This window comes from Aquarana catesbeiana, linkage group LG01 (genome assembly GCF_042186555.1).
Source record: "Aquarana catesbeiana isolate 2022-GZ linkage group LG01, ASM4218655v1, whole genome shotgun sequence".
Taxonomy (NCBI): domain Eukaryota; kingdom Metazoa; phylum Chordata; class Amphibia; order Anura; family Ranidae; genus Aquarana; species Aquarana catesbeiana.
Genome location: NC_133324.1, coordinates 831,667,240 through 831,688,258, shown reverse-complemented (window position 1 = coordinate 831,688,258; position 21,019 = coordinate 831,667,240). Strand labels below are relative to the sequence as shown.

The window sequence follows — 21,019 nt, the reverse complement described above, 5'->3', positions numbered from 1 at the left end:
ATTTTCCGACAACAAAATCCAATCACGTCAATTCCGACCGCGTGTGGACAATTCCGACGCACAAAGTGCCACGCATGCTCAGAATAAATTCCGAGACTGTCGGTCTGGTAAAATTAGCGTTCGCAATGGATATAGCACTTTCGTCAATGTTTGAAATTGTTTAATGCAGCGCACTCTGTTCTTCTTTATTATATTTTGATTTGTCACATCTGACTGAAAAATTTCAAACTTTTTTTTTGTTTGTTTTTTTTTTTCGAGCCTGATCTTGTGTTTTTTTTGTTTGTTTTTTTGTTTTTTTTAACTCCAGAATAGTTTTGGGTGTGTTTTGTGTGTCAAGTTACCACAACACCATTATTATTTTATTATTATTTAATCTCAAGGAGGTTGCTTGGTGTTGGTGTCTCTTGTTAATTTCACATTGTAGTTTTGAAATGTACCTGCCTCCTCACAAACCAGCTGTCCTTTTTGAATGAAAACACACATAGGCGAGTATAATAAATCAAATCACAAATTTATTAAGGGCTCATAACCAAGGAAAGAGGGAGGCAATGCTGGAGAAACAGCATAAATTGGCGAAGCCTTTGGCCCCTAGGGCACACATCAACTATTTTACTGCAAAATTGGTGGCCTGAGGAGTCCATATATAAGGGAGTACAATCTGGTCCAGAAGTCCAAGAGATCATGAAAGCAGCAGATGACATGAATGTCCCCAGGCTGTGGTCATACAAGAGCCTGCATCTTTTGTCAGACCAGACTGAACCCAGGGCCATCACTCTCTGGTCTTCCTTCCACGCTTCCTTCCACGCTGTGTCTGTGGTAGTGGAGTTGTGGCAGGAGGAGGAGGAGGATGGTCCAACTCACACAGGTGGGTATTGGGTGTGATTTTGCCCCTCACCCCCTTAGTTAAGGTTTTATAAAGTATGTCCTCACACATCAGGCATTGGCCCTCCTGCATGTCCTTCAGTTTTGTGGCAGCCATGCAGGCAAAGGCCTCTTCACGAGTGGGGTAGGCTCTGAGGGACGCAGAAGCCTCCTGAATCAGCCTGAGTGCTGAATCCTGCACGTTACTCCCCTTCCTGGGTCTTTTGTTTGGAAGGCAGAGGGGAGGAACCTGCGATTATGTCAGGCTCCTACTGGGCCCGGCCTTCTCCTGGCTGCCACTTAGCCCCGCCTCCTCCTGGCTGCCACTAACCCCCGCCTCCTCCTGTGTGCCACATTCCACAGCCTCCTCCTCTGTGCCACATTCCACAGCCTCCTTCTGGCTGAGGTCTTCCTGTGTATGAAAAAGGGACATCGTTTTAGTTTTTTCTTCATCAATCACACACAATTTTCATCTCATGACTGTTGCAAATTGAATGTTAAGAAATATAACAGATTATCATTCTGAGACCAGCATTTTTCATTCTTGTCCCAATTATTTGTGCCCACTACTGTCTATTGATATGTAAACGCCTTTATTAAATCACCAATTATTGATCAATAATAACATCTAGTAAACATCATTTATTTATTGACCAGAAATCTGCAGAAAAATGCTATACCTGGCTCCAGCTGGGCTCCTCCACTTCTTCCTGACTGGAAGTCCCAGGTTGGACATCGGAAGCCTCAGCTGGGGTGGAAGATAGGGTGGAAGGAAGAGTGGAAGGAAGAGTGGAGAGGGATTCCCTGACTTCAGTCTGGTCTGACACAAATCGCAGTCTCTCATAGTACCACAGCCTGGGGACATAAATGTAATCTGCTGCAGCTCCTGATCTCTGGGAATCCTGGACCTTCTTGCGCTCCCTAAGATAAGTGCTCCTCAGGCCACCAATTTTGGCTTTTAAATAGGGGATGGTTGCCGTGGGGACCACCGGCTACACCAATTCCAGCAGTCTCTCCAGCGCTGCCTGCCTCTTTTGTTTATTATTGTATTGGGGGTGTTTGATCTGCCACAGACAGGGCAGCTCCCTGTATTTGTCTATAAACAGGGGGAGGAAGTTGTGGTTCTGGAAGCCATCCATTTTATCTGCAAGACACAACACAAGACAAACCCTAATGTTAGGCTAAAGTCTCCTAATCTTGTCACAATACAGGCCTCAATCTAGAAGCAGTATAGGCCCAAGTTTAAATCTTACCTTTGTTATCACGATCGGCGCCTCCGATACTCCTTCCTCCGCTCACAGATCGTACGTACTACGCACGCGCGTTACGCTTTATATACACTGTGCATGTGTGAAACTCCACCCACCCCTGATGTTCTTTCTAGTCTATTCCCTGCCCCTTCTCGTTCGGCACAGTGGGGAAGAGCACATGGCGGAGACACAGCAGGTGAGTGTTAATTACAGAAACGAGGAGGAGGAGGAAAGCCCGGAGCCAAAAACGTCCCGATCCCGGAGGAGATGATTTAAGGCCTCAAATATGTCCTTTGGGGAGATGTTGGAGTTGGTCGACATCCTGAAGAGGACCGACTATGACAGGAAGTATGGACCTTACACCAACCCCAATGTCAGAAAGGCCAAGATCATGGCGAAAGTACTCAAGAGTGTGCAGAAGAATTTTGGGATACGACGATCGAAAGATCAACTCAGGTAGCGGTGGTTGGACTTCAAATTAAGGGAGCACGAGCAGTACAGAAGGATCAGGAGAGTGCTGCAAAAAAGTAGTTGTTCCTATTCTTTAGTTTTCTAACTTTCGTGCTGCTCCATGTGTTTTTCTTAACTGTTGTACAGTTTAAAATGGCAACTTTCATGTTCATGGGCACATTATTCATTCGCAGGAAACATTGTTCGTTCGGCTTAGAAAACACAATGTTTTGGACATATGCATTTGAATACATTTTTGCTAGCCTACTTCTCGTCAAATAATTTTGGTAACTAGAATGAAATGCAAACTAGATTCTGTGTAAGGAGAGAACACTCAGCAGCTGTTTACACATCTGGACGCCTGAGCACTAGTGTGGGACACCAGAACAACCTTTTTATTAGGGGGCCCCACACAGGTGCTCCAGTGTATACTATAGGGGTGTCTCCATCTGTGAAGCTTGTACAAAACAGGTAAGTATTCAAGCTTGACAAAGGGAAAAAATATTTCTTCATCTTGCAACTCTTGCCAAAACAGACAATTGTACCCCACTTCCAAGCAATGTTTCATACTCCTATTTCTGCCATTAAATATCTGTGTGCTAAGTATACCTATTTTTTTTTACATAGGGGAGAAAAGACTCGGAGGACACCACTCATCTGAGGAGACAACAGACCCCCCACCTCATGAAGAAGTGGAAATGCCACAAAGCCAACAGGAGGAGGAGGAGGGAGACGTGGTGGAAATAGTCACCACAACAGGTGGGTGTCTGTGACCGCAGGCTCAGGTAAGAGATGGATGCCAGCATATTTATAATACATGGTGTGTTTTTTGTTATATATTTTTAGGTGATCGTGATGTTGTGGATGAAGGACATTTCACCAGTGAGAGTGCCCAGATCCTGATCGGGGAGATCATGGAGTGTAATAGGGACTTGGAAAACATCCAGAAAAACATCAGTGATGTTAAAAACAAAATTAAGAACATAATTGATGTTTTAGGGAGAGTTTAAAACCCCTCGAAATCCCTAGAGTAGTTTGCATCTTTTCCACAAAAAATTGTTGCACCTTTTTTTACATAGTGTCGAAAAGCCAAATTTTGAAGATGCGCTAAGTGTGTCAACATGTGCTATCTGCCATCACGGGAGATCAATGTAGGTCTTTTGTGGGTGCAACCCCTTCCTCAATAATAAAGTAGCTGAGAGGAAGGGGTTGCACTCACAAAACACGTCCCTTGATCCCCCGTGATGGCAGCTAGCACATGTTGACATTCGGCAATTTGTGTGCATCTTCAAAATTTGGCTTTTCCAGGGGTGACTTCACCCCATCTGCTGAACGCAATATCAAACACAGTTTATAAATACTCATGTCTGATATTGCCTTCAATTTATAAGAACGTTGAACTTTATAAGTTCCAGATTTGTGTATTTCTTGTTGGTTTTAAACATGCCTGTTTTACCTTAAATGGACATTTCAACTTTTATTAATGTGACCCAAAAAATTGTTATACAACAAACATGTTGGTTTGTTTTAAAAACCTTTGATAAATGCACATGTGATTGTGCTTGTATTAAAAAGATTGTTAATCAAGAATGTGTGGATTCTTCTTTCAATGCTCCAAAAATCTTTTGGTGGTAAAATTGTTGGTTTCTGTGACAATGGGGGTTATTTCCTAATGGCAAATCCACTTTGCACTACAAGTGCACTTGTAGTGCAAAGTGTATTTGCCTTAATGCATAACACTAGAGGTCGACCGATATATCGGCCGATATTTGGTGTTTTTTACTTAATCGGTATCGGCCGATTGTGCTGATAAAAAAGGCCGATATAACTTCAGCGCGACTTGCAAATGACTTCTGTAATAGAAGTCAATACAAGTTGCCTGAAATCTTCTGTGAAGCAACTTCTCTCCTCCTCTGGGCAGCCTGCCAATTCTGATAAAAAGAACCTGAAGAGATACAATGTTTACACTTATGAATGAACTGAACTCCTTGTGTAGAAGCTTTCAGTTTAACCATTTAAAGACTAAATCTTTTCTGACATCTGTTGCTTACAAGTAAAAATCCTGTATTTTCTGCTAGAAAATCACTTAGAACCCCCAAACATTATATGTATTTTTTTAGCAGAGACCCTAGGGAATAAAATAGCGGTTGTTGCAATATTTTATGTCACGCGGTATTTGCGCAGCGGTCTTCCAAACGCAATTTTTTAAATAAATTAAATAAAAACTAAGCAGTAAAGTTAGCCCATTTTTTTCGTCCAAAAGTTTTGATTACCTGTTTTTGTGTATTTAATATTTAAGATATAGTTTTTTTTTTTTTTTTAATCTAAATTCTACATACAAGTGAACTGATTGGACCTTTGTTTTGTTTAATACATTTTTAAATGTAAAAAATTTTCTGTATCACGTAAGGTTGCTTTCACACTGGAGCGGGCATGCATTGACGGTAAAACACTGCTAGTTTTAGCGGCGCTTTACCGTCATTTTAGTGGCGCTATTCGGCTGCTAGCGGGGTGCTTATAACCCAGCTAGCAGCCAGGGAAGGGGTTAAATGCGCCCCTGAAGCATTCGGCTTCGGCAGCAGTGCGCGTTCATTTCAATGGGCAGGAGTGGTGGTATACACCGCTCCAAAGATGCTGCTTGCAGGACTTTTTTTTAACATCCTACCAGCGCATCACCTCAGTGTGAAAGCACTCGGGCTTTCACACTGAGACTGCAGGGGAGTCGTTTTACAGGCACTTTACAGGAGCTATTTTTAGCCCAAAAGCACCTGAAAAACGCCCCAGTGTGAAAGGGGTCTAACTGTTAGATTTTATGAGATGAAGGGGAAAAAAAAAAAAAAAGAAAAAAAAATCGGCATCACATATCGGCCATCGGCCATTGGCCACCGCGATTTCTAAATATCGGCATCGGCCAGAGAAAAACCCATATCAGTCGACCTCTAAATAACACCCAACAATGCTTTCGAATGTTACACAATCATGCCATTTTCAGGACTCCCCAAATTTAGGTCAGGGTCAGCTAAAAGAAAGACAAGCAGTAAATGTCAGCAAATATTTTCGTAGTTTAAATTAGTTTTTTATTTAAAAAATGTCTCAGACATTGTCTGGCATATTGATGGCCCCCCTACCCGCAAAGTATTCCATGTATCTTAGACGAACCTCAGGGGCACTCAGGGGGGGTCAGCCAGGACGGCCAGCTTCAAGCGCCGTCAGGGTTGGTTCATTTACATGAATTCTGGATTCAGGCCCAACTGAGCCAGGATAGTTCACAGAATTTCTCCTAAAAAAGCTGTGGAGAACACAGCAAGCCAGGATGATGTGATTCAGTTTATACTCCGCCATGTGTATGGGTGTAAGAAATAGGCGGAACCGGCTGGCCATTATTCCAAACATGTTCTCCACCACTCTTCTGGCTCTGGCCAGCCGGTAATTAAAAACCCTCTGGTCCGGGGTGAGGGTCCTCATAGGGAATGGCCGCATAAGATGGTCCCCCAGCGCAAATGCTTCATCCGCAACGAAGACGAGTGGGAGTCCTTCCACATTGTCTTCTAGAGGTGGCAAGTCCAAGCTGCCATTCTGGAGATGCCTGTAGAACTCCGTCTGGGCAATGACTCCACCATCCGACATCCGGCCATTCTTCCCCACGTCCACATACAGGAACTCGTAAGTAGCGACACCACCGCCAACATCACAATACTATTGAACCCCTTGTAGTTGTAATAGTATGACCCCGAGTTGGGTGGTGGGACGATGTGGACATGTTTCCCATCAATTGCCCCTCCGCAGTTAGGAAAGTTCCACTGCTGGGCAAAGTGGGAGGCCACAGTCTGCCATTCCTGTGGGTTGGAAGGAAACTGTGGAGTCAAACAAGAAAATAAAATTAATTATTTTGCACATAAACATGAAAAGCAGATTAGACACAAACATTCTTGGCCAGCATCAGTATAACATTTATTTTAAGGAGTATTTAAAGACAAAGGTATAAGGTCCACCTATCAGATCCCCCCCTCTCATGGGCCATTTTGTGAATTTTACGAGGGGGGGAGATGTTTTGGACAGGTCACCCTCTACACTTCATTGAGAGATGAATGCCTAAATAACGTGGATTACTTTGGCCAGCCCCTCCGTACTTACACTATTGGCAGCCCACTGGACAGGTAAGAAGTGTCATAATACAAAGATATAAATACAGACTGTGCACATTTTAGCACATTTTTACATTCTGCTTTTACCTATCAAGATAATAATAGGATACAAAAACTTCAAACAGTACCATTTAAAAGTATTCAGGCAGGCCCTTGCACTACATGCTTTGGGGAATTCATCCATAAATATGACCAAAAAGGGGTGGGTATAGTGTGTATGGGTTTGGCAAAGTCAGCAGATAGAGGATTGGTATCAGCTGAGTTAGCAGTTGAGGGGAGGGAGGGTTCCAAATGATTTTGGGACCCCAAAAAAAAAACTCTGGCACTCTGCCAGAATTTCAAGCATACATCACAATTTTTAACATTTTAGGGTTTTTAGGGTAAAGCACTACTATGGAGCTGACAAAATACATTGCTAAGTGACTACATGAGGTGAATATAGGGCCAGGAGAACATGCTGGGGAGGTTAGTGAAGGCAAATATGTATGAAGGACAAAAATAAAAATTACATAAAAATCCAGCATACATGAGGACAAAGGGGACATTCACAGCATATTACAATCATGGTAATTAGGGAATGAGGAAAGAAATACAATATATTATCAAACATTCTATACAAAAAAATGTGATGTTAAAGGATAAAAATCTAACCTTAATATAATCCTTCTGCAGGACCTGAATGATAGCAGAACAGGTCTACGGGATAATGATCCCCAGAGCCTGGGGGGAGATGCCTGTCGAGAACTTGAGGTCCTGCAGGCTTCTCCCCGTCGCCAAGTACTGCAGGGTGACGACTAGCCTCTGCTCCGGAGTGATGGCTTGCCTCATGCAGGTATCCTGCCTGCTGATATAGGGGGTCAGCAAAGCCAACAAACAGTGAAATACGGGGTCCGTCATCCGGAGAAAGTTCCTGAAATCGTCAGGATTATTCTCATGGATCTCACGGAGCAAAGGCATATGACAGAACTGGTCACACTGGAGCAACTAATTCTTGATCCATGAACTCCTCCCCACCCTGTTCATGGACTGGGCTTGTGTCAAGCTAAGGACCCCAATACCAAGCCCCCGCACAGAACGAACTCTACGAGGAGAAAACAGTCAGCTGCTTAGAACGAAGTAACAGAACGCACTGAAGAACAGCAAGGCCTGTGAAGAGCGACCTGAAAATCAGTAACGAACGAACAAGAAAACAATGACAAGTCAATTGTACTTGCTGCGCGCACTGAAGACCAGATACAAACCCACAAGCACAAACTGAACAGCAGAAAACGATCTGAAAGCCACGAGTCTGAAAAAGCGCGAATCGTCTCTCACCAAACTTTTACTAACACGAGATTAGCAAAAGGAGCCCAAAGGGTACCGCGCTTGGTTCTGAACTGCCCTCTTATAGTCTTGTCGTACGTGGTGTACGTGATCGCGTTCTTGGCGATCGGAAATTCTGACAACTTTGTGCGACCGTGTGTATGCAAAATAAGTTTGAGCCAACATCCATTGGAAAAAATCCATGGATTTTGTTGTCGGAATGTCCGATCAATGTCCGATCGTGTGTACGGGGCATAAGACTGACATTCAGCAAAAAACTGTGGGGGTTATTTACTAAAGGAAAATCCACTTTGCACTGCAAGTGCACTTGGAAGTAAAGTCGCTGTAGATCCGAGGGGGACATGCAAGGTAAATAAAAAACAGCATTTTAGCTTGCACATGATTGGATGATAAAATCAGCAGAGCTTCCACTCATTTCAGATCTACCCCTTAGATTTAGAGCGACTGCACTTCCAAGTGCACTTTCAAGTGCACTTGCAGTGCAAAGTGGATTTGCCTTTCGTAAATAACCCCCTGTGTTTCACAAGATTAATGTTACTTTCCTTTACTCTGATTTTGTCCCTAAAATTTCACAGAAAATCCTGTGAAAATATTTATTCTTGACATTTTTTATTTAATGAGGGCTTATCGGGGAAGGTATTGTACTGCATAACTAGTTATTGTATAATGCTGATGATATGTATGCACATAAAATGTGAAGATAATGGGGTTATTTACGAAAGGCAAATCCACTTTGCACTGCAAGTGCACTTGCAGTACAAAGTGGATTTGCCTTTAATAAATAACCCCCAATTATGTCTTTTTTTAATTGCCTTTGTTTAACTTTTTCTTCACATTTAGTAAATAACCCCCAAAGATGTCTTTTTTTTAATTGCCTTTGTTTAACCTTTTCTCCACATTTACATGCAGGCTAGAAAAATGAATATTGACAGGGCTGAGGCAAACTATATGGCCAATATCACATTACTAATTCTTCTGCTATTTTCTAACTAGGGTAAGTTTGGAAGCGATATACTTGGACACGTTGTCTATCGACAATATTTTGTGACTTTGCCCACATGAACTGGGCCCCCAGGTTGCCCTCTTGAATCACATTCCACTGGGCAGACTAAGAACCAATTTAAACTATTATTATATTTAATAACAGCGGCCAAGCAGACAATAGCTAGGTCCTGGAAAAGTTTGATCATCTGTATCTGGCAACCAAGCGCAGGATCACACAGGCGATTATACATGCTAAGATTGAGGCAACTTTACATAAAAGGATTTCCATGTACCTGAAAGTCTAGCAGCCTTGGATTGACAACTTCTTGCCTTCTGACTTTGATACAACGCTATTGGAACCTTAAGCTAGACTGATATCTTGCTCATTGTTCTAATTTTTGTTGTGGGCACCATGAAACTCCAGGGAACCCTACCCACTCCCCCTCCCTTCTCCAACCCTCTTCCTTACTCGCTTTTCTGGTACTTTTGCCCCTAGTTGCCCCTGGGCCGTGACTCGGGAGGGGCACGTGCGTCCTGAGGAAATCCCAACAATTAGTAATGAAAAGCGGTAATGTACTGTAATCATTTTAATTAAAAAAAAAAAATCTAATTACCTTTTTCCTAATTGATATACAGCTGTGACATGACCCAGCTCTTTCCCAGCCTGTCTGCAGGGAACCATAAGCAGGAGGAGCTTCTAGTCCTCTGCTGCTGGTGACATGTTCAAAAATAAAAAAAAAACAGCCTTTGGAATACAGAGTAAACATAAATAATTAATATCAATAAACTGTTTTTGAAATCAAATCTTTACTATTTTTTGGCAATAACATGGTGTGGGTGGATTTCTGCCAGTCACAGACTGTGTCATGCCCCTACAGCCTGTGTCTTAGAATAAGAGGGAGGTGAAGCCTCCAATAATCTACATGTAATATCCCACCCCATTGTGTTTAGCTGGTTAGTGGGCATTGAGGATGAAGGAGGGAGTGGGCTGTCATTTACCACTGTGTATACGCCCACATGTGTGACTCTATATTTACATGGGCTACTCAGATGTGATAGGGAGGAAATGCTCAGCATAGAAACTCACTGAAAACTGAGCATGTGCAGAGTTGCCACTACAGCTGCAAATTCCCTAGCTGTATTGGGGACATGAACAGAAGGTGGAGATAGAGAGCAGCAGGATCAACCAGTTTTTTTGCAGAATACAGAAAACGAACCTCATTGTGACTGAGTAAGTATAAACAGCATGTAATACACCACTTATTGATAGTTTTATTATGATGTGGGTTTATTGACACTTTAAGCAACAGACTTGGGCATTGCTACCATGATGTGAATGCCTGTTTTTTTACTGTGGCCCTCTGCTTATGTGAATGAGGCCTTAGCACCTTCTCACCATATCCTGTAAGGGTATACTGTCTCACCATGGTGAAATCAAGGCTTTTTTTTTTTTTTACAATTTGGTGAGTTTGTATCTTTTATCACATTCTTAAATGGTAGTGTCTTGTTCACCAATACATCATGTAGACAGGAAGGAAAGGTCAAGGCTGTCTGCATCGTACCTTTATGTGTCGGAAGCATAACACATATTTCTGCTGCTCTTTAGTTCATACCAGCAGTTAAAATCCGATTTTACTTTCAATTTAGGTTCTGACTATTGACCTTTTCAGCTGACTGCATAAAATCTTTACTGTTTTACAGAGGCTTTTTGTGAAATCTGGTTGAAGTTTTAATGGATTTATATCAATAAAACTAGACTTTACCTGTAGTCATTGCACAGACCTATTGTTCTTTTTCATTTATGGAAAGGTGACTCTTGCTCTGCTACATTTCAGGATTGTATATGTATGTCTGGTATGTGATAAGGATTTCTTATACTTGTTTTACAATTTTTAATACATCTAATATAATTTTTAATGTTTCTACACATTCTTGCCCATATTTCAGACTAAATCTCTAGACAAACATTGTTAGATTCCTATTTGGCAAATTCTTTTTCCAGCACACCCAGCAAACACTAGAACTATGCCATCTCTAAGGTAAAAGACTCAAGCACTGGTCTTGAATATTCAGCAATTGTCATGTATGATCTAATAGAGTGGACCACCATACACAGAAGCACACAGTGAAGGCAGTGTATTCCCAGAGAGATTTGCAGTACACTACATTCCTTAGTTCCTTAGAGCTTGCTGGAAGGAGGACGGCATCACCTTGGACTAGACAAGGGGGGTAGAAGCGGGGGGGGGGGGGGGGTTAGGTATACAATAATTTTTATTGTTTTCGCCAATTTATGCTACTTTTCAACAAGTGGGAGAGGAGCCACTTAAAAAGTAGCTCTTGCATTTAAGTATACCCTGGGGAAACATTTTGAATTTAAACTAAAACAGTCATTGTTGAATCCTGCCATTTATTCTTTGCACCTTGGTGCTCTGCTATAATAGCTCATCCTTATCTTCTGAATGGCCCTGGCTGTGTTTTAAAGCCCAGTTGAAGTCTCATACTTTTTATTCACCTATAATCATCTACCAACCCCTCCACATGTTATGATTTGTAACAAATTTTTACTAGCATGAAAATGCAAGATCCTCTTATTTCTTAGCCCTTCACCCCTAAAAAAAAATATGGATTACGTGCCTCAAAAAGACCAAAGTTATATTAAACCTTTATTTTTTTTTACAAGAGGACATCCACACATGTCCTAGATGATTGTTCTTGTTGGTTAAAACTGTCCCTTTCTGTCTCCTGTGGCCGGTCCCCAAGCCTCTAATGGTTAATTTCCTAATTTCCTCTTATTCATTTTATTTATTTAGGGCTAGGCAAAAAGTAGACTTTGCATTTTCATGCAAGGTTCACGTTAAAATACCCTTTTAGCTCAGTATAAATGCTGCTTCATGCTCTGGGTTGGCATAGCTGAGTAACTGCCACACCCTCAGCACAAATGTCCTTACACAGACTTGTTTTGCAGAGAAAGGCAGGGGCCTATCTAGCCAAGTCTTTTGCATTGCAGAGTTTAACCCTGTTGCCTATTGGACTGCACAGTCATATTTAGACTCCCAGCCCAAATGCTGTAACGGAAAATTAGAGTACGACAATGGAAAAGGAGAATGTTAGTACAAAATCTATAAATCTGCATATCTGCGTTAGAGACATCATATGTGCTTTAACTAGATCAAGGGCCACCCTTTTGTAGCCCACTGTTGACCTGTCCTTATACACCAAAGTATAATAAAAGGTTGTCTGCTGGATTGCATTAAAAGCTTACTGAGTTTAACTGAATAGAATTACTTTTAGTAAGAGGCTGAATAGTAGATGTTCATTTTTTTTTTAGTAGGTAGAAACTCTTTTATTATAATCATGGATATCTTATGTTTACCAAGAATAAAAAGAGACTTTTAAATTGCACCATCTGTCATATTTATGATGTCGTTCAAATTCAAGGGTCATTGCTGCCCAGCATAGTGGCTCCATGATTTGCTTTATTACTCTTTCTAGAATTCCATTTGGTAACCATCACAATGGAGGCTGTATTCTCTCAAGGCATCTGTGGTAATATTTTTAGGGTATGTCAGTCCATATCCACCATCTATGGTGGCACCAGTATGTTCTTTATCTTATTTTTTTGTTCGTATAATACTGTAGGAACATGTATACTCCACAGAAATGTAACAATATGAAAGATTTGTACCAATCTGTTTTCAGCAGTGGCATAACTATAGCTATAGTAGTTCACATGGCTGCTATGTGGGCCTTTGGGGGAGGGAGGTCCCATTGGGCAGACTGCTGAGGCTAATTAAACACAGAAAATCTGTGTGCATTTGAAGATAACACAAATTAATTACAGTATCATTAAAGTGTATCTATATGTAGCACCCTGGTCCTATACAGGGCTACTAATAAATCTAGTTGTGCTAGGTGGTAACTAGCCTGGCTAATTGGTAATCCTTGATCCACTGATTTCTGTCCTAAGTCTGAGTTTAGTTTGTAGTCTCTCTCTTCTGTCAACAGGTGGCACTGTTGGCTTTGGCATTAGGATGATGGATTACAGTGAATTCAGGTGATAGATAAATAAGTTGTCTCAGTCAATCATCAGGAGTTTCATTGGCTGCTCTGCATGCTGGGATAGGCTATTTATTCAGGAGGATTTAGGTGATCGGGGTTCTTCCCACCCGGGGCTGCAACCTGGGTGGATGTGTGTCAGACAGCTCCTGGCTGCTAGGCCTATCCAGGAGTCCTACTGGCTGCTAGGTTTACATGAGGCCTATCAAGTAATTCAGGGTTCCGCAAAGGAGGAGCAGCAAAGGAAAAGCCCAAAGCCTGGGGCAGAACCACGTGTGTTAGAAGCTCAGCCTGAGGGGAGCTTGTTTATTGCCGGAGGTAAAGAAGAAGCAGTTGCCAGAGGGATACCACTCCTGTTACCAGAGGCAAGTTTGGAAGGGATGAAGTTCTAAAGGAGTACCAGAGCAGACGCTTTACTAACCGGGGACGGTGAAGTAAGTGGGAAAGCTTCCCTGGAGACTCATCCAGGAAGACAGCGGGTAGCTGTGAGTAAAGCTTGAAGGAGTATGGCGGGTAGCTGTAAGTAAAGCTTGAAGATAGGTACAGCGCTTAGCTGTGGGTGAAGTTTGAGGGATCCAGCAGGTAGCTGAGAGTCCAAGAAGTCTAGTGAGAGACAGCAAACTGAGTTTAAGGAAGTACAGTGGGATACTGTGAGTTAAGCTGGAAGATCTACAGTAGGATATCGTGAGAGAAGTTGTCGCTATAGGAGACAGCAGTTGCTACAAGATACAGATTGCTGCATTCAGCTTAAAGGCCCTCTATCTGTATGGCTGTCTACCTAGTTGTATTTTTGCCTGTGGAGTTTGCCTAATTGCTATTGCATTTGCCTAAGGGTGTCCTGTGCCCTAACCCTCTCTCCCACTGTTCCTGTTAAGAGAAATAAACTCTCTTTGTTCATTTGCAAAAAGTGACTGGTGCCCAATCCTTCTACCTTGCATCACACCCACTATGCCTAGTAACCTGCACCCTGAGGAGGAATCTCAGTTCTCTCTAGCTCAGGGGGTCACCATCAGGCACTTGGAAGTTGGGGAGATCGCTACATTTTGGTGCCCAATGTGGGGCTCCACGTCATTTTTGCTGTGGTCTTCCCTGGCAATGGACTGCAACTACACAAGGATTTTGTCTGGCTCCGTGAGAAAGTGGCAAGTAACATCTTTATTAGAGACTGTGTTATTATCCTCGTGAACTGTGTGGGGAAGACCCCAAGTGACTTTTTGCTCTTGGGAGAGTGTCAGCCTGGTCTTTTGTCACTTTACACCAGTGCTGCAGGGTATAGGTGCAATGAAAAATCTGGACTGCCGCACTCCGGATTGGAATAATAAAGGTAAAATCTTCTTTATTGAAAAAATGACATGGTATAAAATGCCTACATTGCTCTGTTGAAGTGATACAGCATAACCGCTGATGCGTTTCACGCTCCCATAGAGCGCTTACTCATAGAGTAAGCGCTCTATGGGAGCGTGAAACGCATCAGCGGTTATGCTGTATCACTTCAACAGAGCAATGTACGCATTTTATACCATGTCATTTTTTCAATAAAGAAGATTTTACCTTTATTATTCCAATCCGGAGTGCGGCAGTCCAGATTTTTCATTGCACCTATACCATTGGAATAGCAATCGCCAGCACCTGGAGCTCTCACAATTCACCCAGCGGAGGACGGGAAATTCAAACCCAGTTACCTGGAGCGGTGGTCACCGACCTGACCAGTGCTGCAGGGGTTAAGGCAGACTCCATGATAGTTTTGGCATGCTGCTGGAGAAAAGAGGCGGGTGCTAAAGTTACTGAAGAGCATGTGAACCAATCCTTTAGCAGGGGGAGGAGTTGTCGCTCTGCAGAGGAGGAGAAGGAGACGCTGCCGTTCACACTGCCATTACCAGTACACGTGTTGAGCTACTGTCATCAAGCATAGAATATGGCACAGTTTGGAGTCTCAATTTCAGACTGGAAAGTCTATGTGCCAGGCATCAGTGCTGGCCTGGGAAGGCTGAAGGGGGTTCTCTCTGATACAGGAGTGCGGTATGTACCAAAAGGTAGCCTGATGCTGCACACAGCGGGATGCTATGAAGCAATTGGGCTGTTGTGTGCAAAGTGTTTCGGCCTAGCTACAAATGTTCATCCCTGGTTTACCTGTAGGCACTGCAAAGAACCACTACTAGTGGTAGTTTCGCCAGCCCTACCTGAATTGGCACAAGTGTGTCGCTATTCCTGCTACATAAGTTCCTGTGAGCACTGCTACTGTCACCCTGCTTGATGAAGTGGCTGCTCCTTCAGCTGAAGTGGCTGCTCCAAAGCCAGGCAACCCAGTGATCTCCCGTGGCCGAGGTCGGGGCCACCAATGATCTTTGATGGTGGATCCTCCCAGGGAGAAGACAACTGAGTCTGGTAAGTCTGATGTAAGTGAAGGCATTGTGCCTGTGGGGACTGTTAAACCTGTAGCCACTAAGGGAGCAGAGTTTGGGAAGTCTGCTGTTGCAAGTTCAAAGTGCAACTTGCTCCTGGCTGAAGAGTTTTCAACTGAGTCAGATTCAGACATTCTGTCTAATCGGATATCTGAACTGTTTTCTGATAATGTGTCCTGGCCTGAGAGGTGGTCAGGAAGTGATGCTGAGCATCAGTGTGAGCCTGCAGAGGAGGAAGTTCTCTCCACTATTCAAACCTCTGGTGTTGGGCCTGAGTTGTCAGCATCTGCATCACCTGTTCTTTGACCTGCAAGTTCTGTGGAAGAGGAGCAGTGGGCTCACCGTGCCAAAACCCCTGATGTCACGGGGCAAAGGTCCTCTCTATTCACAAGTATGTCTCACAGGCCTGACAAAATTGCAGGTTATCGTGTCAAGTGTGCCTTGGATACACAAGTGTTACCTGGATGTGGGGATCCTAAACTATTGCCAAGATTGTCCAAATTGCAAAGATATGTCATTAGAAAAGTGGCTGAGGAGTATGGCTACTTATACCCATATGTGCCAGAAAGTCTGGAAGCTGAAATCCAATGCAAATGAGCACAGTGGGTTGATGCTGCTAAAATTCCTGCTCATTGTCATATAAAAAAGTTGTCACCCCGGCATGCGGGAAGTATACAAATGTTCTGCAAACCTAGGACTATAGTCGCCATATCTACCCATACTGTGTTGGTCTTCATATGCCTAATCAAGTGGATGTGCAGCACTGCATTACTACTATTGGCTCATCTGGAAAACCTGTTTAATTACCTGATCCTCGTTACTATTGATAACGTTCTTCAATCATTTAAAGTTTGTTTCGAGTCAGCATGGAACGCAGTGGTGTGCTTAGTTCGGCTGTGTTAGTTCCACAGGAAACTGTTCTGCATTTGAAATATGTTGAAGTGACAACACTCCTGCCTGCGTTGTCACTGCTGGACTGTGTTCCTGATACCAGTGTCGCAGGGGGTGTCCTTAAAAATGACACACTGGCCTGTGACCTGGAATTGCCAGTATGCCTCACTCTTCAAAGAGTTATGCTGATCTGCTGCCCTGGATTATCAGCATGTCTTGTTCTTCATATGGGAGGAAAAGTGATCTCAGTCCCCGGCTGTGATAAAGAAAGGCTCAGATATGTTCTATGTGCAAGGGGACTTTGTTGTTCCGGAAGATGGAAAAGTTCTTCAAGATTACAGTCCCTTGAAGGCTTGTGTGGCTAAAATGCTTGTTTAAAAGTAGCCATGCACACAGTTCTAGTGCTTGATCCTGGGAGAAGTGGAACTCGCTGGACAGTTGCTGACCATATTGTTGCAAATCACTGGGAAAATGCATATTGGACTTTGGGGCTCCAAGGACAATGAGATGCTTAGTTAGTAAGTTAGTTAGTTAGTAGGGTAGACTGTGCTGTGGCAAATGGGCACGTCTTTTACCTCTAATCTGAATCCCATGGATTTAAATGTTACCTATGGACTGTTCTTTCATTACTTACCACCATCTTAGCTCCTACCTCAGTGAAAATAACCTTCTTGACCCTTTACAGTCTGGCTTTCGCTCACAGCACTCCCCAGAAACTGCCTTACTAAAACTCTCTAATGATTTACTAACTGCTAAAACCAACAGCCAGTACTCCATACTCCTACTACTTGACCTCTCTGCGGCCTTTGATACTGTTGACCACTCGCTCCTTCTCAATAAACTACATTCCCTTGGCCTCCGAGATTCTGCTCTATCCTGGTTCTCTGCCTATTTATCACAGCGCTCCTTCAGTGTTACATACAACTCTGTCTCCTCCTCCCCATTGCCCATTTCTGTGGGGGTCCCCCAAGGCTCTGTTCTTGGACCCCTTCTCTTCTCTATCTACACCTCCTCCCTTGGTCACTTGATAACCGCCCACGGCTTCCAGTACCACTTATACTCCGATGACACCCAAATCTATCTGTCTACTCCTCACCTCACTCCTTCAATCTCCTCTCACATTACTAACTTACTAACTAACATATCAGCAAGGATGTCGCACCACTTCCTTAAACTAAATCTCTCTAAAACTGAGCTATTAATATTCCCCCCGCCCTCCACGACTTTTCCATCAAAACCAACAATGCAACCATCAGTCCCTCCCCTCACGCCAGGGTACTAGGTGTAATCGTAGACTCTGACTTGTCATTTCAGCCTAAAATCCAATCGTTGTCAAAAGTTTGTAGAATTCACCTCCGTAACATCTCTAAAATTTGCCCCTTTTTAACAAATGAAACCACCAAGCTCCTCATTCACTCCCTTGTTATCTCTCGCCTTGACTATTGCAACTCCCTTCTCATTGGCCTGCCTCTTCATAGGCTATCCCCTCTTCAGTCTATCATGAATGCTGCTGCCAGACTTATCCACCTTACCAACCGCTCAGTGTCTGCCAACCCTCTCCTCCAATCCCTACACTGGCTCCCAATCACCCAGCGAATTAAATTCAAAATACTAACCACAACATACAAAGCCATTCACAACTCTGCCCCGAGCTACATCACCAATCTTGTCTCCAAATATCACCCAAATCGTCCTCTCCGCTCTTCTCAAGACCTCCTACTCTCAAGCTCTCTCATCTCCTCCTCTCATGCTCGTCTCCAGGATTTCTCCAGAGCCTCTCCCATCTTCTGGAACCCGCTACCTCCCCCTGTCCAGCTATCCCCTACTCTTGCTACCGTCAGGCGATCCCTGAAAACTCATCTCTTCAGGAAAGCCTATAACGTCTCTAACTAATCTTTTACCACTTCCATCAGCTCATTCCCCACAGTTACAACCTTTTGTACCACCTGCCCCACCCTATTAGATTGTAAGCTCTTCTGAGCAGGGCCCTCTTAATCCTCTTGTATCCTATTGTATTATAACTGTATTATCTCCCTTTTATATTGTAAAGCGCTGCATAAACTGTTGGCGCTATATAAATCCTGTATAATAATAATAATAACTAGATGTCGAGAGCGTGCCACTCTGAGTGAGTCCTAAATTCTTGCCTTCAAATATTCTAGTGTAGATTGCCAAGTGAAATTTAATTTTTAGATATGATAAAATGCTTCGGAAAAACGGTGTCATGTGGGGCCCTGTTTCTATATTTTCAGGAACGGTTATTTGCTAGGATTGTGTACATATATTAGGATATATTGATGTGTTTACTTTACACCTCTTTTTGTTGCTCTTGGCTGAGGGTATACAAAAACTTCACCAATGCATATAAGGTTTATTTTCACTAACATTGCTAGAATGGTAGATTATATTATATAGTATTGCTAGAATGTCATATTTTCCATGTTGCATAATCTAATGTATTTCAGGTGTTCCTGCATCCTTTGCGTCTTCCTCGGATGAGGAGAGACAAGATCTTTAAGGTGTACAGTGATGTTATCTTTAATTGCTTTATCGTGTAAATACTAGATAGATAGCTAGTTAGGATATAGGATTATCACTCATTGCATTTCTTTTTCACTGCTATTGTGTGGTATGCCATGCATAATTGTACATACAGTATTATCTTTGTTTTCTCTCATGTGAAGTATTACTTGTAATTGTACATCTGTTATTTTTACCCACATTTGTTACTAAATGTTCATCCTTGCCCTTATCCCTCCCTATCCACTTTTTGCCAAGACATCCACTCTCAGGATTGAGAGTAGCTGCTCTGCATGCTGGGATAGGCTATTTATTCGAGAGGAGTCAAGTGATCGGAGTTCTTCCTGCGGCCTGGGTGGATGTGTGTCAGACAGCTCCTGGCTGCTAGGCCTGAAGCCTGAGGCCTATCCAGGAGTCCTACTGGCTGCTAGGTCTAAGTGAGGCCTATCCAGTAATTCAGGGTTCCACAAAGGAGGAGCAGAAAAGGTTAACCACGTGTGTCAGAGGCTCAGCCTGAGGGGAGCCTGATCGTTGCCGGAGGTAAAGGAGAAGCAGTTGCCAGAGGGATGACCACTTCTGTTACCAGAGGCAAGTTTGGAAGAGATGAAGTTCTGAAGGAGTACCAGAACAGACGCTTTGATGCTATTTACAACCAGTGGGCATGCAAAGTCTGGCACTTCTGGTGCGCATATTAGCCCTGTTTTAGTTAAAGGGGTTGTAAACCTTCTTTTTTTTCACCTTAATGCATCCTATGCAAAAACACCTGGCAGTCACTGGCCCCCCCAGCCCCCCCATTTTACCTACCTAAACCTCGTATTTCTGTCGGTAGGGACGCGCTCTCCCTCTCTCTACGGGGGCCTGGCTCTTGAGTGGATAGATTGATAGCAACGCAGCCACTGGCTCCCGCTGCTGTCAATTAAATCCAATGATGCGGGAGCCGGGGGCGCGGCCGAGTCTGGGATTCGTGTCTGTGGACGCAAATGCTGGACTCGGGAGCGCGCCCACAAGGTAACCCCCTTGGGAGAGCGCTTCTCCTAGGGGGTTATCTGATGCAGGGAGGAGCCGCGAGAGCTGCCGGGGGACCCCAGAAGAGGATGATCGAGGCCATTCTGTGCAAAATGAGCTGCACAGTGGAGGTAAGTGTGACATGTTTGTTTATTTTAAAAAATAAAAAACGATCCTTTACAATCACTTTAATACATCACTTTTTGTCCTGATTTAGGGGCAAAATTATGCAATTTGATAGGGTGCACAGCCAATTTTGGCTACGCACAAGGATATTTTGTTCCTTAATTGAGAGAGATTGTAACAGAGGGCTTGGAGCTGTCATTCTTTGCAATATTATATTCCATGATGACACAGTGAAAAAACATGTAAAACCTATGCATACCTAAAAAGGTCATATGCTGTATTATCAGTAAAACACAAAATTATATTGCATTGCTATTAACCAGAAAAAACACAGAATGTTCATTTATTTTTCCATTTGTTTTCATAAATTAATATAAAGGCACCTAGCATTTCAGAACACAGTTAATAATGCAAATAATCCATAAAACAGTGCACACGGATAGGCTACAAGTAGTTGCTGTCCTTCCATTGCCAGCGTAGAGATGAAGATTTTTGAGGCTGAGAAACTGCACCACACTATTATAGTTACCGCCAAGAGGGTCCCAGCAATTCCTCTGGAAATAAAAAAAATAGAAATTATAATGTTCCACAATACTACTTGTATCTAGACAAGTCTCAAAATGTAATCCCACAGGAATGAATCGCTCTTCGTCACTGCAAGGGTTAAATGATCATTTTTTCCAGGGGGAATAAGGTGAAATATTTATCCTATTCCTCGCTTCTTCCTCTCCATAAAACTGGTCCTTATAAGCCACTCTTCTCCTGCTGCCCCACCAGTTACAGGTTTCCAATGTCATCAGCGGTCTCTCCAAAGGGTTTGTTTACATCCCAAGAGGGCCAAAGATTGAAGGAGAGCACCAGTTGCTGGGAGTCCAAGAAATAAGGTATGTAATTCATTTTATTATTTATTTGCCAGACAAAATGAACTTTTAACCCTTGCAGTGCCAAGGAGGCCCTACTGCCCCTCTTCCTAATGCCCCGTACACACGGTCGGATTTTCCGACGG

At 43.1% G+C, this 21,019-nt stretch overlaps 1 protein-coding gene across 2 annotated transcripts in view; it reads right to left on the bottom strand.

The window, feature by feature from the left end:
- Positions 1 to 20,326: 20,326 nt before the first annotated feature.
- YIPF7 (Yip1 domain family member 7) overlaps positions 20,327 to 21,019 on the bottom strand; it is a 106,480-nt gene continuing 105,787 nt past the window's right edge. For both annotated transcript variants that reach the window (XM_073612260.1, XM_073612261.1), the window contains exon 6: positions 20,327 to 20,567. In XM_073612260.1, the coding sequence (XP_073468361.1) occupies positions 20,405 to 20,567 (163 nt within the window). In that variant the 3' untranslated portion in view covers positions 20,327 to 20,404. The remainder of the gene's footprint in view (positions 20,568 to 21,019) is intronic.